The 17,551-nt window shown below is 36.6% G+C and overlaps 1 protein-coding gene across 13 annotated transcripts in view; it reads right to left on the minus strand.

Annotated features, from left to right (window-relative positions):
- Nucleotides 1-17,551, minus strand: part of ARHGEF9 (Cdc42 guanine nucleotide exchange factor 9) — a 233,675-nt gene that overhangs the window by 14,851 nt on the left and 201,273 nt on the right. For all 13 annotated transcript variants that reach the window (XM_073885843.1, XM_073885852.1, XM_073885849.1 and 10 more), the window contains one exon: nt 7,464-7,532. In XM_073885843.1, coding sequence (XP_073741944.1) covers nt 7,464-7,532 — 69 coding nt within the window. The remainder of the gene's footprint in view (nt 1-7,463; nt 7,533-17,551) is intronic.

Consider the following 17,551-nt stretch of genomic DNA (forward strand, 5'->3'; position numbering starts at 1 on the left):
ACTAATTCAATATTTTTACTCATTTTTGGTATGTTCTTTTTTTCATAATTCAATCCTGATACATTGGATGTTTTTTGGGAAATTATTCATTTCTTCTAGGTCATCCAATTTGTTAGTATATACTTGTTCACAGAATCACTCTCATGATTCTATTTCTGTGGCATCATATGTAACATCTCCTGTTTAATTTCTGATTTTATTTAAGTCTTCTCCCTTTTTCTTAGTCTAGCTAAAAGTTTGTCAATTTTGTTTATCTTTTCAAAAACCAGCTCTTAATTTAATTGACCTTTTCTATTGTTTTTCTGGTCTCTATTTCTCCTCTGATATTTGTTATTTCTTTTTTCCTGCCAACACTGGGCTTAAATTTTCTTCTTTTGCTTGTTCCTTGAAGTGTAAAGTTAGGTTGTTTATTTGATTTTTTTTCATTGTGTAGGCATTATGGCTATAAACCTCCCTCCTAGAACTGATTTTGCTACATCTAATAACTTGGTATGTTGTGTTTTCACTTATATTTATCTCAAGATATTTTTTATTTCCCTTTTGATTTCTTCTTTACCTCATTGGCTGTTCAGGAGTGTGTTAATTTCCACATATTTGTGAACTTTACAGTTTTCCTCCTGTTGTTGATTTCTAGTTTCACACCATTGTGGTTGAATGATACTTGATAAGATTTCAGTCTTCTTAAATTTGTAAGACTTGTTTTGTGACCTAACACATACTACCCTAGAGCATGTTCCATTTGTACTTGAGAAAATAGCTGCTGCTATTGGATGGCATGTTCCTTATATGCCTTTTAGGTCCATTTGGTCTAAATATATTTCCAGTCCAATGTTTTCTTAATCATTTTTTGTCTAGGTGATCTGTCAATTGTTGCTATTATCATATTTGTTTCTTCCTTCAGATATGTTAGTATTTGCTTAATATATTTAGGTGCTCCATATTGGGTACATATATATTTAAAATTTATATATTATGTTCTGGGTACATATATATTATATCTTGATGAATTGACCCTTTATCTTTATATAATGACCTTCTTTGTCTCTTGTGACAGTTTTTGACTTAAAGTCTATTTATCTGATGTAAGTATCAGATAAATACCCTTGCTCTCTTTTTGGCTTCCACTTGTATGGAGTATCTTTTTCCATCCCTTAACTTTGAGGCTATGTGTATCCTTAAAGATGAACTTAGTCCTTTGTAGGCAATGTATAGTTGTGTCTTGTATTTTTATCCATTCAGCCATTCTATGCACGTTGACAAGAGAACTGAATCTATTTACATGCTGGAGGGGAGGTGGGTGGGTGGATGGGCTAAATGGGTGATGGGCATTAAAGGAAGGCCCTTGTTGGGATGAGCACTGGGTGTTATATGTAAGTGATGAATCACTAAATTTTACTCCTGAAACCAGTACTACACTACATGCTAACTAACTTGAATTTAAATAAAAATAAACTGTAGAAAAAAATAATAAAGTAATTATCGATAGGTAAGGACTTACTATTGCCACCCTATTAATTATTTTCTGTTTTATAGTTATTTTGTTCTTTTCTTCCTCTCTTCCTATCTTCCTTTATGAATTGATGGTTTTCCTAACAGGTATGCTTTGATTCACCTTTTTTTTGTGTGTGTATCTTCTGTAAGTGCTTGCTTTGTTGTTACAATGAGGTTTACATAAAACACCTTATAATTATAATAGTCCATTTTATGCAGATAAAAAATTAACTTTGGATCCATAAAACTCTCTCTCTCTCTCTCTCTCATTCTCTCCCCCTCTCTGGGAAAGTCTTTCTCTCTCCTTCATTTCTAAACTTTCCTGGGTATAGTATTCTTCATTGACAGTTTTCTTCTTTCAGAACTTTGAAAGAAGAACATCCCACTCTCTCCTGGTCTGCTAGGTTCTTGCTGAGAAATCTTTGAATAGTCTTATGTGGATTTTCTTATATATGAGGATTTTTTTCTCTTGCTGCTTTTAATCTTTTCTCTTTGACTTTGATTTTGGAGAGTTTTATAATGTATCTTGAAGATCATTTGTGTTGAAATTGTTTGAAAACTAATGAACTTCAAGAAGCTGACAATTCAAATACCTATCCAGAATTGGAAATTTCTCAGCTGTTATTTTTTTTTTGAAGATTTTATTCATTTATTTGACAGAGAGAGACACAGCGAGAGAGGGAACACAAGCAGGGGGAGCGGGAGAGAGAGAAGCAGGAGGCTCCTCACTGAGCAGGGAGCCTGACGTGGGGTTCGATCCCAGAACCCTGGGTCACGACCTGAACCGAAGGCAGACACTTAATGACTGAGCCACCTAGGTATCCTTGTTATTTCTTTAAATAAGCTTTCTTCCCCTTTCTCCCTCTTTTCTTCTTTTGGGACTGCAATATTTTATAGATTGCTTCTCTTAATTTTATCTCATTAACTCCCATAGGCTTTCTTCACTTTTTTAAATTCTTTTTTCTTTGTTTTACTCTGGACAATTTCAAAAGTTCTGTCTTTGGCTTCACAAATTCTTTCTTCTGCTTGTTCAAATCTGATGTTGAGGTTCTCTATTGCATTTTTTTTTTCATTTCATTCATTGTATTCTTCAGCTCTATAATTTGTTTGGTTCTTATGATTTTTACACTCTGTTAAATTTCTTGTTTTGTATATTGTTTTCCTGATTTTGTTGAATTGTCTATGATTTCTTGTAGCACAATAAACTTCCTTTAAAAAACTATTTTTGAAATGTTTACTGGAAAAAATTGTATATCTCCATATCTTTGGGGGTTAGTTTCTAAAAAATTGTGTTCCTTTGGTGATGTCATGTTTCCTTAATTTTTCATGTTCCTTGTAGTCTTGAGTTGCTGTCTTTGCATTTGAAAAAGCACTCACTTCCTCTAGTCTTTATTGACTGGCCTCTTTTATTCTATGCATCTAATCATGTTTTTTTTTCTTCTCCATGGGTGGTCTGGAACTTTTCTGCTGGACTTTTGAACTTTCACAAAAGCACACTTATCTGTGGGTGACTGTCAAAATCAGTGTTTTTTTTAGGGGGAAGACAGTAGAAAAATATTCTGCCATTTTGATGATGTCCTTTAACAGGCAATTTTCAAAGGTGGTAAGTGTCAGAAAAATGAGCGTACTGGGTGCCAACAAATGATATGAAAATATTAGGGAGAAAGTTTGGGAAGTGTTCATTTTGATTTCTCAATTAAGCTTTTTATTTTGAGAGTATTATAGGTTTACATGCAGTTGTAAGAAACAATACAGAGATATGCTTCGTAGCCTTTACTCAGTTTGTTCAATGATAACATTTTGCAAAACTGTAGTACAAAATTACAACCAGGATATTAACATTGTTACAGGACACAAAGAAGAGATAGGACATTTCTATATCACAAAATCACTAGTTACTGTTCCATAACCACGCTTACTTCTCTCCTGATCTCACCCTCCCTTAACCATTGGAAACTACTAATCTGTTCCCCATTACTAAATTATAATATTTCAAGAATGTTATACAAATGGAGTCATACCATATATAACTTTTGGGGATTGGTTTTTCTCATGCAGCATAATTCCTTGGAGATTCACCCAAGTTGTTCCATATACCAATAGTTGGCTCCTTTTTATTCATGAATAATATTCCATGGTATGGGTATACCATAATTACTTACCCATTGAAAGACATCTGGGATGTTTCCAGTTTGGGCTATCATGAACAAAGCTGCTATAAACATTTGTTTAGAGTTTTTTTTTTCTCCAAGATTTTATTTAAATTCAAGTTAATTAACATATAGAGGGTTATTTTTTTTTGAAAGTTTTCATTTCTCTGGGACAACTTCCCAGGAGTATAATTGCTGGGTATATGGTAGTGGTATGTTTTGTGTCTAAGAAACCACCATACTATTTTCCAGAGTGGCTGTACAATTTAGTATTCTCACCAGCAAGGAATAAATGATTTAGTTCCTCTACACCCTTGCCAGCATTCGGTGTTGTCACTATTTTTTATTTTAGCCATTTTAATATGTATGTAGTGATATCTCATTGTAGTTTTCATTTATATTTCTCCAATGATTAATAATGTTGAACATTTTTTTCATGTGTTTAACTGCCATCTATATAATCCTCTTCAGTAAAATATCCATCTTTTGCCCATTTTGTAATTGGAGTATTTTTTTTTTTTTACTGCTGAGTTTTGAGAGTTCTTTATATATTCTAGATACTAGTGTTTTTTCAGATATATGGTTTGCAAATATTTTTCCTAGCCAGTAACTTGTCTTTTCATCCTCTTCATATGGTCTTTCATAGAGCAAAAATGTCTATTTTGATGAGGTCCATTGTATCAATTTTTCATTTCATGGTTCAAGCTTTTGGTGTCAAGTCTAAGAACTTCTTTGCCTAGCTCTAGATGCTGAAGATTTTTTCCTTTTTTAAAAAAAGTTTTGTAGCTTTAAATTTAAGTCCATTATCCATTCTGAGTTCAATTTTGTAAGGTATGAGTTTAGGTTGAAGTTTATTTTTGGTCTATGGCTGAAGCAGCATTTGTTGAAAAGACTACCCTTCCTCCACTAAATTTCTTTTGCATCTTTATCAAAAATTACTTGGGCATATTTGTGTAGGTCTATTTCTGGCTTCTCTATTCTTTTCCACTAATACAATATGTCTATCCTTCTGCCAATACCACACTATCTTGGTTATTGTAACTATATAATTTATGTTAAAATCAGGATAGATTGAGTACCCCAACTTTACTCTTCTTTTTCAAGATTATTTTAGTTACTTTAGGATATTCATTTGATTTTGAGATGGTCCTATAGCCTCTGGAGATAGGAGTTTTGCTCATGGCCCTAGGGAGTTCCATGATGACAGACTGAAATAGGTTGATAGACCAGGAATTAGTATTCAAATTCCAATAAGTTGTACATCAATTCTTAAAACTAAGACAGTGTAAAAGGTAAACATAAAGTAGAAAGGCCTTCCTTGGAGCTTGGCTTTGTCCTCTTTGCTTATCTTACAGACAGGCTTCCCCTCCTCCAGAGCAGTAGACTGAGTTAATAAGGTCCCATGGCATTACAGATGGGGTTAGAAGAGAACCCTAGAATAATTTCCTATCCAATTACATCTACATTAGAGAAATCTTAACAACAATGCTCCCATCACTTCCAGGAAGTGGTCATTGGAAGGGTTAAAGAAACTGGCTTTTGTGGGTATCTGAAAGAATTCCCTTCTTGTTCTTCCCACGTACATAATATAACTATTGAATTCCTAAGTTTGACAATTGTTTCCACATGTGTAATTACCTTGAGTCTCAAAATATATCAGTCATTACAGTCCTGGACTAGGAGAGTCTTAAAAATTAGAAATAGAAATAATGGAGGGGATTCATAGGAATTTTGGGAGGTTTGAAACTAAATGAGTTTCTTTGAAAACTTTAGAATTGTTAAAGGCGGAAAGCTGTTTATGTGAACCATTGTTTAGACACTGGGGAATAAGAGAGGACCTGAAAGGAATAGCCTTGTGACCAGACAGGTGGAAAAGGAAACTGACATAAAGGCTTGGTATGAGTGAGCAGGACTGTTTTCTGGTTTATTGCTTTGTGGATGTTCCTTTGCTTTAAGAGTTCACAGTGGAAAAAAAAGAACAGCCAGCCTCAGATAGGCTTGAGGGAACCTAAGCTGAGGTAAAGGGGTCCTATCCCATCATGAAGGTCAGTGTGGTGAGGACAGTGGAGGGGATCAGAGTAAGAGAAGCTCAAGGGTTAAGAGCCTCAAGGAAACAGGCAAGCCACTAGGACAGTAGCCTTTTTATAGCCTGAGGACTCCCCAACTGGCTGGGGTTCTGTTCTGCTTATATCTCTATGGAAGGAGCACAGTCTCTCACAGGGTTGTCCTACTCATCCAGACCATATCTTCACTGACATTAACTCCAGATAGCTTTCTAACACTATCTCTCATGTTTCACTGCTGAGAGGTTAAGTGTGATTGCCTTTAATTCCCTATCTGAAGATAATCACATTTCCATGATGAGAGAAAGAGCCAATGAGTGCCTCCCAAGGGCAAGAAACAATAAGCAGTTAAAAGGAAGGCATGTCTAGCCAGAGGGGTCCCAGCTAGGTGCACTGTTTAATTGGAGATCAGATATTCACAGGCACACAGCTTCCTCGGTGGAAAGGAGCTTCATTTGGGAATAATTAAGGGTGCTTTATGTGGCCACTGGAATTTCAGGCAACTTGAATCTAATCATTTTGTATCGTGACTCACTCTGAACCAAAGAGACTACTGAGAAAGCAGAGCAAGGGCCTGGGGAAAGTGAGGTCTCATTAAGATCACCTACCCCTGGGGAAAATGACAGTGGTGGTCAGTAATAGAAGCAGCTGTCAGTATTGAGGTGGGGCAAAGAAAGTAAGCTGTTCTTTCCCAGCATAGAGAATCAGCAGAACCCTGAGATGGTGAGGGAAGAACAGTGGACTTGGAATCAAGATGAGTTAAGTTCACAATCACTTCACCCCAAAGATCTTGTTTCCTCATCTGGAAAATGAGGCTAATAATGCCTACCTTTTCAGAAGTACCATAAAGATAAAATTAAAGAACTTATATAAAATGGTACTGAAGAGGCTCATGAATAAACAAAGGGTAGTTACTTCCTTTTGTTCAACTAAACATTTTAATTATGTCTAATTCATGAAAATGAGAAAATAAAGCTTCATTTCATAATCAAATCGATTCTTTATTTTTTTTTTTTTTTAAGAGAGAGAGAGAGAGAGTGCCAGTGTGGGCACACGGGGGGGTGGTGGCAAGGGAGGGGCAGAGGGAGAGGGAGAGAGAATTTTAAGCAAGCTCCACACCCAGTGTGGAGCCCAATGCGGGGCTCCATCTCACGACCCTGAGGATCATGACCAGGGCCAAAATCAAGAGTCGGACAATAAACCGACTGAGCCACCCAGGCACCCCTATTTTCCTTTTTTAAGTACTTTAGTTTATGGTTCAGAGAAAGAGAATGAATATCTGAATCTTCTGTCTTGGTTCAGTTTGAAGTTCTCTATTCTGATTTGAGACTCCTAATCTTGAAAATGTCCCCAAACAAATGAAAGAAAATTTTATACATATTCCAAATATACTTACTAATAAAAACTACACAGTTATTATTGTCTATCTCTCTCTAAATTGTGAATAATGTTTAGTTTTTCTCTCTCTTTTATTTACGTAAAAATGAAAAGAAATAGAAATTCTATTTTTTATTGTACCCAAAGAAATATTTTTGGACATAAATACCTTACACTATTTACTCCTAAGCCTTATGTCTTTAAGACCATTTGCCACTTGTCATCAGGGACACCTGGAAACCCAGACATTCCCCCTCACCCCAAGTGAACTTCAGCCTGGAAACAAGCCTGGGGATATGCAATCACATGGTTTATGGCTTCCCAGTCTCACAAAGAGAGTAAGTGGGGCTGCTGGGGTGGCGGTGGTTAAAGGCAGCTTTACCTTTTTGTTTAGGGACTTTTCTCACAGTCATTGCAGCCTGCCTCTTCTGGTTTTCAGAAATTTCAAAGCCTATAACATAAAAATACATGACTGTTATAAAAAATCATAGAACTTTCTTAAATGTACAAATTAGTACAACTTTTCTGAAGGAGTAATTTTGGCAAGATAGATCAAAAGTCTTGAAAAGCAAACAAATAAATGGTGAGAACTTGAACAAATATTTAGCTATAACAATGCATTTCATAGTATACGGGGCAAAAAAAATGAGAACGTGAGTTAAGAGGCTGTTAAATGAAGAATGGATGAATAAAGTATGGTGTGAAGTGGAAAAATATTTCACAACCAAAAGCAGAAATATAGACAAGGAAATAATGAGTCAAAAGATAAGAGATTATAATAAGAACATTTTTTAAAGAAAAGTTTCAAAAGGAAGAAAAAATCAAATAGCAGAAAGTAATGAAGTAACAGAAATGTCTATTCAAGTCCTTTGTCCATTTTTAAAATTAAGTTATTTGATATTTTGCTATTGAGTTGTAAGGGTTCCTTACATATTTTGGAAATTAACCTCCTATCAAATATATCATTTGCAAATATTTTCTCTGATGCCATAGGTTGCCTTTTCCTTCTGTTCCTTTGCTGTGCAAAATAATTTTATTTTGCTGTAGTTTTGCTTTGTTGACTGTGCTTCTGGTGTCATATCCAAAAAAAATCATTGCCAAGATCAATGCCAAGAAGCTCTTTCCCTATGTTTTCTTCCAGGAGTTTCACAGTTTTGGGTCATACAATTAAGTCTTTGATACATTTTGAGTTAGTTTTCATGTATGGTGTAAGATAGGAATTCAATTTCATTCTTTTGCCTGTGGATACCCAGTTTTTCCAGCACAATTTATTGAAGAAACCATCCTTTCCCAATTGTGCATTCTTGGTACTACTGTCAAACATATGTTGACTGTATATGTGTGGGTTTATTTCTAGGCTCTCTATCCTATTTCATTGGTCTATATCCTGTCTTTATGCCAGTACCATAGTGTTTTAATTAATGTAGCTTTGTAATATATTTTGATATGATACCTCCAGCTTTGTTCTCCTCTCTCAAATATCTTTAGCTATGATGGGTCTTTTGTGGTTCCACATGAATTTTAGGATTGTTATTTCTATTTCTGTAGAAAAAAATACCACTGGGGTTTTGATAAGATCACATTAAATCTATAGCTGGCACTGGGTAAAATGGACATTTTAACAATATTAAGTCTATTTATTTATATGTTCTTTAATTTCTTTCAGCAAGGTTTTATAGTTTTTGGTGTACAAGTCTTTCACCTCCTTGGTTAAGTTTATTCCTAAATATAATCACATCCATTTTTATATGATTATAATTGGGACTGTTTGCTTATTTCTTTTTCAGATAGTTCATTGTTAGTGTATAGAAACACGACTGATTTTTGTATGTTGATTTTGTACCCATCAACTCTACTGAATTCATTTATTAAATATAAAAGTTTTTTTCTGAGGAGTCTTTAAGGTTTTCTATATATAAAATAATGTCATCTACAAACAAGAATAATTTTACTTCTTCCTTTCCCATTTAGATGCTTTTTATTTTTTTCTTGCCTAATTTCCTCTGGCTGGGACTTCCACTGCTATGTTGAATAGAAGTGGTGAAAATGGGCATCCTTTTCTGCTCATTGATCTAAGAGGAAAAGCTTTCAGTTTTTCCCCCTTGAGTATGATGTTAGCCACGGGCCTTTTGATATATGGCCTTTATTATGTTCAGGTAAATTCCTTCTATACAGAGTTTGTTGTGAGTCTTTTTTATCAGGAAAGGATAAACTGTCAAATCTTTTTCCTACATCTATAGATATGATGATGTGATTTCTATATTTAATTTATTGTATCACATTAATTGATTTGCATATGTTAAGCCATTATTGCATCCCAGGGACAAATCCGACTTGGTCATTGTGTATGATCCTTTTATTATGCTGCTGAATTCTGGCTGTTGCTGTTTTATCAAAGATCGTTTCATGTGTGTTCATTGGGATACTGGTCTTTAGTTTTTTGTTGCTTTTTGTTGTTGTTGTTGTTGTTTTGTTTTTGTACTGGAAGACTTAATATTGTTAAAATATCCATTCTGTTGAAGGGCATCTACAAATTCAAAGCAATTCTATCAAGACTCCAGTTCCATTTATACAAGATATGAATAAGTTCTGTAGATCTGCTGTATAACACTGAGCCTACAATTAATATTACTATATTATGCACTTAAAAATGTGTTAAGAGCATAGAGTTCATGGTGTTTTTACCACTTAAAAAAAAAGGGTAGAGGTCTCCCCACAAAGAAGAAGAAATCCTGCCTCAGCTTTAGCCCATGTATGTGGAGTCCCATCCTTCTCATGATCTTCCTGCCTATAGATGACAGCTTTGGACTACGCCCATGAGTTTGAGCCTGCTCATGATCTTGCATTCTGATTGTCTGCTCCACAGATATTGGAGTTGCTTAGCCAGGTTTTGTAATCACATAAGCCAATTCCTAGAATAAATCTCTTAATAATGCATCTCCTATGAGTTATGCTTCTCAGGTTGAACCCTGACTGATAGAAGGAGTTATAGTTTGATTCTATATTCCTCACTTGGAGAGTTACGTGTGATAAATTAAGTTAAAAAAAAAACAAGTTACAGAGTAATATGTTTGGTATAATTTTTGTAAGTAAAAAAGTTTTTAAAAAGTCTTATCTGTATATATGCTTATATGAACATAAGTATGGAAATAGGCAAACCACACTTATACTGATTATCTCACATAGCATAGGAGTGATAGAGAAGGGAAAATAATGCTAAACTTTATTAAATTTTGGTATGTGTTTAAATGGTTATTAAGGCCATGTATTCATTTTACCATTAAAAGTGAAAATTAAAAGAAAAACAGAAAATTATGGCAAATTTATAAGACAGCCATAAAAATAATGATTAAAAATATTAAGTGAGCTCTGGAGAGGAAAGATGGCAGAGGAGTAGGGGACCCCATTTCAACCGGTCCCCTGAATTTAGCTGGATATCTACCAAACCATCCTGAACACCCACAAAATCAGCCTGAGATGTAAGAATATATATCTGGATCTCTACAAGCAGAAAGACACTGCCCGTCACCAGGTAGGAAGGGTGGAGTCATGAATCTTCAGGTAGCTATTGGAAGATAAACAGAAGGGGGAGTGAGCTTCCATAAGTTGGCTCCCAGAAAGTGATATAACACTGGAGCGCAAAAGCGTCCTGCTGGGGACCAGGAAAAAAAATCTCAGAGCACTAGTGGCCTGGAAAGGGCCTTAGAGCAGGACCCAGATGGGATCCAGGAGATGTGGGTTGCACGGTCGCTCATGGTTTTAGAAGCACAAAGGGCAGGAACATGACCAGGCACCTGGGACAACCTCTGAGAGAGTCACTGTGGGCATGCACCGCAGGAGGTTGTGGTTTTCAGTGGCGCATATAGAAATGGAGACTGTGTCCCAGGAGGGTTTAGTGAAGAGTGCAGACTTTGATTTCTCCACACTGGGACAGAGGTTTGGGTGCGGCCACTTTTGCTCTCTCAGAAGAGGTACAGAAAGCCTCCAGAGAACAAAAGCTCAAAAAAACAGTTTCCATTGAGCCAAGCACCCTTCAAGAGGGGGCAGGGCAACTCTGCCCAAGCAGGGTTGCCTGAGAAACAGTATGGCAGGACTCTCCCCAAGAAGACAGGCTGGAAGAACAAGAGGAGGACAACCCTATGGTCCCCATAAGACTGTAAAATCCCAACATCAGGGGAAAATAGTATTTTGAGCTCCAGGCTTTGCCTCACGGCTTGTTTAGTTTTCAGATACAACTCTCTTTTTCTTTTTATTCTTTCCCTTAGCTTCTTCTGTTTTTTTCTTTTCACATTTTTCTCATTTCAACTAGATGTTTAATATACCAACTTAGATTTCATAGTAACTTTTAACTTGTACTTTTTCACACCTATATTTTTTATAGATATATGCTTCATTGTAGTCCTTTTTTCCCTATTCATTCATTCATTCATTACCTGTAGGGGTGTGTGTGTGTGTGTGTGTGTGTGTGTGTGTGTGTGTGTGTGTATACACAAGTTATACTTTCCCTGTAATTTTGGGAAGTAGTATCCTCTAACAAACCGACCCAAATACAGCCAGGAACAACTGAAAAACCCTAATTTGTCCACACTGAGAGATTATGTCCCCCTTTCCCCTCACCCCCTTTTGAAATTATTTTATTTTATAAATTTTACTCTTGTGTTTCATATTGGCTATGTCTTTTCAGTGGTGGCTTCCAACTGCTCCATATTCTCCAAGGGTACATTTTGCTTGGGTCATGGTTGATATTTTGGAATCTGTACATTCGTTCAACCATCCCTCAACAGAATGACTAGGATGAGGAACTCACAACAAAGAAAAGAACCAGAGACAACGGCCTCTGCCACAGATCTAATGGATATGGACAGAAGCAAGATGTCAGAGGTAGACTTCAGGGTAGCAATTATGAAGTCAATAGCTAGGCTTGAATAAAGCAATAGTGACAATATAAAATCTCTAAGGGCAGAAATGGGATCTAATCAGGCCAAACGTAAAAATGCCGTGAATGAGATGCAGTCTAAACTGGATACTCTAACAGGCAGGGTAAATAAGACAGAAGAATGAAATAGTGATCTAGAAGATTGGCTGATGGAAAGGAAGGAAGATGAGGAGGATAGGGATAAGCAGCTAGAAGCCCATGAGATAAAAATTAGAGAGATCAATGACACCATGAAATGATCCAATGTCAGAATTATTGGGACCCCTGAGGGGGTGGAGAGAGAGGACTAGAAGGTATATTTGAGCAAATCATTGCTGAAAACATCCCTAACCTGGGGAAGGAAACAAGCATTCAAGTCCAAGAGGCAGAGAGGACCCCTCCCAAGATTAATAAATATAGACCAACACCCCGGCATATAATACTGAAACTTGCACATCTTAGAGCCAAGGAAGCTATGCTGAGAGCAGCCAGGGAAAGAGATTTCTTAAGTACAGAGGGAGGAACATCAGAATAATGTTAAACCTGTCCACAGAGACCTGGCAAACCAAAAATGGTTGGCAAGACCTATTCAGGGTAATAAATGAGAAGAACATGCAGCCCAGAACACTTTATTCAGCAAGGCTGTAATTCAAAATGGACAGAGAGACAAAGAGCTTCCAAGAATCGCAGAAACTGAAAGAATATGTGACCACCAAGCCAGCCCTGCATGAAATATTAAGGGGGTGTTCTATAAAAGAAGAAAGACCCAAAGAGTAATATAGACCAGAAATTTACAGAGACAATCTATAGAAACAGGGACTTTATAGGCAATATGATGGCAGTAAATTAATATCTTTCAAAATCAATATATTTCACTCCCAACGTGAATGGCCTAAATGTTCCCATGAAATGGCACAGTGTTGCAGATTGGATAAAAAAGACAGGATCCTGATTACAAGAGACTCATTTTGAACCTAAAGAAACCTCCAGATGGAAAGTGAGAGGATGGAGGACCATTTATCATGCCAATGGACCTCAAAAGAAAGCTGGGGTAGCAATTCTCATATCAGACAGATTTTAACCAAAGGCTGTAGTAAGAGATATAGAGGGGCACTATAACATACTTAAAGGGTTTTTCCAACAAGAAAATCTAACAATGGTAAATATCTATGCCTCCAACATGGGAGCAGCCAACTACATAAGCCAACTGTTAACCAAAATAAAGAATCATATTGATAATAATACATTAATAGTAGGAGACATCAATACTCCACTGTCAGCAATGGACAGATCATCTAAGCAGAAGATCAACAAAGGAACAAGAGCTTTGAAGGAAACACTGGACTAGATGTTCTTTGTAGATATATAAAGAATATTCCATCCTAAAAGAACAGAATGCTCATTCTTCTCAAGTGTACACAGAACTTTCTCCAGAATAGATCACATACTGGGTCACAAATCAGGTCTGAACTGATACCAAAAGACTGAGATTATTCCCTGCATATTTTTAGACCACAACGCATTGAAACAGGAACTCAACCACAAGGAAAAATTTGAAAGGAACACAAACACATAGAGGTTAAAAAGCATCCTGCTAAAGAATGAATGGGTCAACCAGGAAATTAAAGAACTTAAACAAATCATGCAAACCAATGAAAATGAAAACACATCAGTCCAAAACCTATGGGATAATGCAAAGGTGGTCCTTAGAGGGACATAACATAGCCATCCAAGCCTCTCTCAAAAAGTCAGAAAAATCAAATGCACAAGCTAACCTTACACTAAAGGATCTGGAGAAAGAATAGCAAATAAAGCCTAGACCAAGCAGGAGAAGAGAAATAATAAAGATTACAGCAGAAATCAATGAAATAGAAACTAGAAGAACAATAGAACAGATCAATGAAACTAGAAGATGTTTCTTTGAAAGAATTAAAGTTGATAAACCTCTGGCCAGACTTATCCAAAAGAAAAGAGAAAGGACCCAAATTAATAAAATCATGAATGAAATAGAAACAATAGAGACAATTATTAGAACTTACTACCAGCAGCTATATGCCAACAAACTAGGCCATCTGGAAGAAATGGATGCATTCCTGGAAACTTAGCAACTACCAAGCCTGAAACAGGAAAAAACAGACAGTCTGAACAGACCAATAACCAGTAAGGAATTTGAAGCAGTAATCAAAAACCTCTGAAAAAACAAGAGTCGAAGGCCAGATGGCTTCCCAGGGGAATTCGAACAAACATTTAAAGAAGAAATCATACCTATTCTACTGAAGCTGTTCCAAAAAATAGAAATGGAAGGAAAACATCCAAACTCATTCTATGAGGCCAGCATTACCCTGATCCCCAAACCAGGCAAAGACCCCATCAAAAAGGAGAATTACAGACCAATATCCTCGATGAACATGGATGTCAAAATACTCAACAAGATCCTAGCCAATAGGATCCAGGAGTACATTAAAAGAATTATCCATCACGACCAGGTAGCATTTATTCCTTGGATGCAAGGGTGGTTCAACATTCACAAAACAATCAGCGTGATAGAGCACATTAATAAAAGAAAAGACAAGTACCATATGATCCTCTTAATTGATGTATAAAAAGGATTTACCAAAATACAGAATCCTTTCCTGATTAAAAGTCTTCAGAGTGTAGGGATAGAGGGAACATTCCTCAATTTCATAAAAACCATGTATGAAAAGCCTACACTGAATATCATTCTCAATGAGGAAAAGCTGAGAGCTTTGCCTTAAGGTCAGGAACACAACAGGGATGCCCACTCTCACCACTATTGCTCAATATAGTATTCAATTTGTATTGAGTATTGCTTCAATATAGAAGTCCTAGCATCAGCAATCAGAAAATAAAAAGAAATAAAAGGCATTCAAATTGGCAAAGAAGTAAAAACCTCTCTTCACAGATGACGCCATACTTTATATGGAAAATCCAAGAGACTCTACCCACAAATTACTAGAACTCATACAGCAATTCAGCTATATGGCAGGATACAAAAATCAATGCACAGAAATCAGTTGCTTTTTGATATACTAACAATGTAAGTGTAGAAAGAGAAATTAAGGAATTTATTCCATTTACAATAGCACCAAAAACCATAAGATACCTAGCAATAAACCTATCCAAAGAGGTAAAGCATCTGTACTCTAGAAACTACAGAACACTTATGAAAGAAATTGAGGAAGACACAAAAAGATGGAAAAACATTCCACGCTCATGGACTAGAAGAACAAACATTGTTAAAATGTCTATGCTGCATAGAGCAATCTACATTTTCAATGCTACCCATATTAAAATATAATTGGCATTTTTCAAAGAGCTGGAACAAACAATCCTAAAATTTGTATGGAATCAGAAAAGACCCTGAATCACCAAGGAATGTTGAAAAAGAAAAACAAACCTGGGGGCATCATGTTACTTTACTTCATGCTATATTACAAAGCTATGATCACCAAGACACCATGGTATTGGCACAAAAACAGACATGTAGATCAATGGAACAGATTGGAGACTCCAGAAATGGATCCTCAACTCTACGGTCAACTAATCTTTGTGAAATAGAAAAAATATCCAATGCAAAAAAGACAGTCTCTTTAATAAGTGGTGCTGGGAAAATTGGACAGCCACATACAGAAGAATGAAACTGGACCATTGTCTCATACCATCCACAAAGATAAACTCCAAATGGATGAAAGACCTCAATGAGAGACAGGAATCCATCAAAATCCTACAGGAGAACATAGGCAGTAACCTCTTTGACATTGCCCACAGCAACTTCTTTCAAGACACGTCTCCAAAGGCAAGGGAAACAAAAGCAAAAATGAACTTTCAGGACTTCACAGAAATAAAAAGTTTGTGTACAGCAAAAGAAACAGTCAATAAAACTAAGAGGCAACCCACAGAATGGGAAAAGATACTTGCAAATGACCTTACAGATAAAGGGCGGATATCCAAGATGTATAAAGAACTTCTCAAACTCAACACCCAAAAAACAAATAATCCAGTCAAAAAATGGGCAGAAGACATGAATAGACACTTCTCAAAGAAGAAATACAAATCGCTAACAGACACATGAAAAAATGTTCAATATCACTGGCCATCAAGGAAATTCAAATCAAAACCACAATGAGATACCATCTTACACCAGCTAGAATGGCAAAAATTAACAAGGCAGGAAACAACAAATGTTTGCAAAAAGGTGGAGAAAGGGGAACCCTCTTACACTGTTGATGGAAAGGCAAACTGGTACAGCCACTTTGGAAAACAGTATGGATGTTCCTCAAGATGTTAAATATGCAGCTACCCAATGACCCAGCAATTGCACTACTAGGTATTTATCCCAAAGATACACATGTAGTGAAAAGAACGGCCACCTGCACCCCAATGTTCATAGCAGCAATGTCCACTATAGCCAAACTGTGGAAGGAGCTGAGCTGCTCTTCCAAAGATGAATGGATAAAGAATATGTGGTACATATATACAATGTAATGTTTCTCAGCCATCAGAAAGGATGAATACCCACCATTCACACTGACATGGATGGAACTGGAGGGGATTATGCTAGGTGAAATAAGTCAAGCAGAGAAAGACAATTATCATAGGGTTTCACTCATATGTGGAACATAAGGCATAGCACAGAAGAGCTTAGGGAAAGGGGGGAAACCTACAGGGGGGAATCAGAGGGGGATACAAAGCATGAGGGACTATGGACTCTGGGAAATAAACTGAGGGTTTCATAGGGGAGGGGCATAGAGTGATGGGGTCGCCGGGTGATGTGTATTAATGAAGGCATGTGTTGGGGTGAGCACTGGGTGTTTTAGGCAACTAATGAATCATTGAAGACTATATCAAAAACTAATGATGTAATATATGGTGGCTAACTGAACATAATAAAAAAAATTAAGTGATTTAGGATATAGAAATGCAACTGACATCTATGCAATGATTTTATATCCTGCCCCTTTGCTGAATTCCTGTATGAGTTCTAGCAATTTTTTGGTGGAGTCTTTGGGTTTTCTACATAGAGTATCATGTCATCTGTGAAGAGTGAAAGTTTGACTTCTTTTTTGTCTTTTGGATGCCTTTAATTTCTTTATGTTTTCTGATTGCTGAGGCTAGGACTTCCAGTACTCTGTTGAACAGCAGGGGTGAGAGTGGACATCCCTTTCATGTTCCTGACCTTAGGGGAAAGCTCTCATTTTTTTCCCCAATGAGGATGATATTGACTTTTCTTCATAAATGGCTTTTATGATATTGAGGTATTTTCCCTCTATCCCTACCCTGTAGAGAGCTTTAATCAAAAAGGATACTGGAGTGGTGGGGGGGTGGGAGGGATGGGGTGGCTGGGTGATAGACATTGGGGAGGGTATGTGCTATGGTGAGTGCTGTGAATTGTGTGAGACTGTTGAATCACAGACCTGTACCTCTGCAACAAATAATACATTATATGTTAAAAAAATGAAGATGATAGTAGGGAGGGAAAAATAAAGTGGGGGAAATCGGAGGGGGAGACGAACCATGAGAGACTATGGACTCTG

The sequence above is a fragment of the Callorhinus ursinus genome, unplaced genomic scaffold (assembly GCF_003265705.2).
Source record: "Callorhinus ursinus isolate GAN/ISIS: 27379988/994484 unplaced genomic scaffold, GSC_fseal_2.0 scaffold66, whole genome shotgun sequence".
NCBI lineage: Eukaryota > Metazoa > Chordata > Mammalia > Carnivora > Otariidae > Callorhinus > Callorhinus ursinus.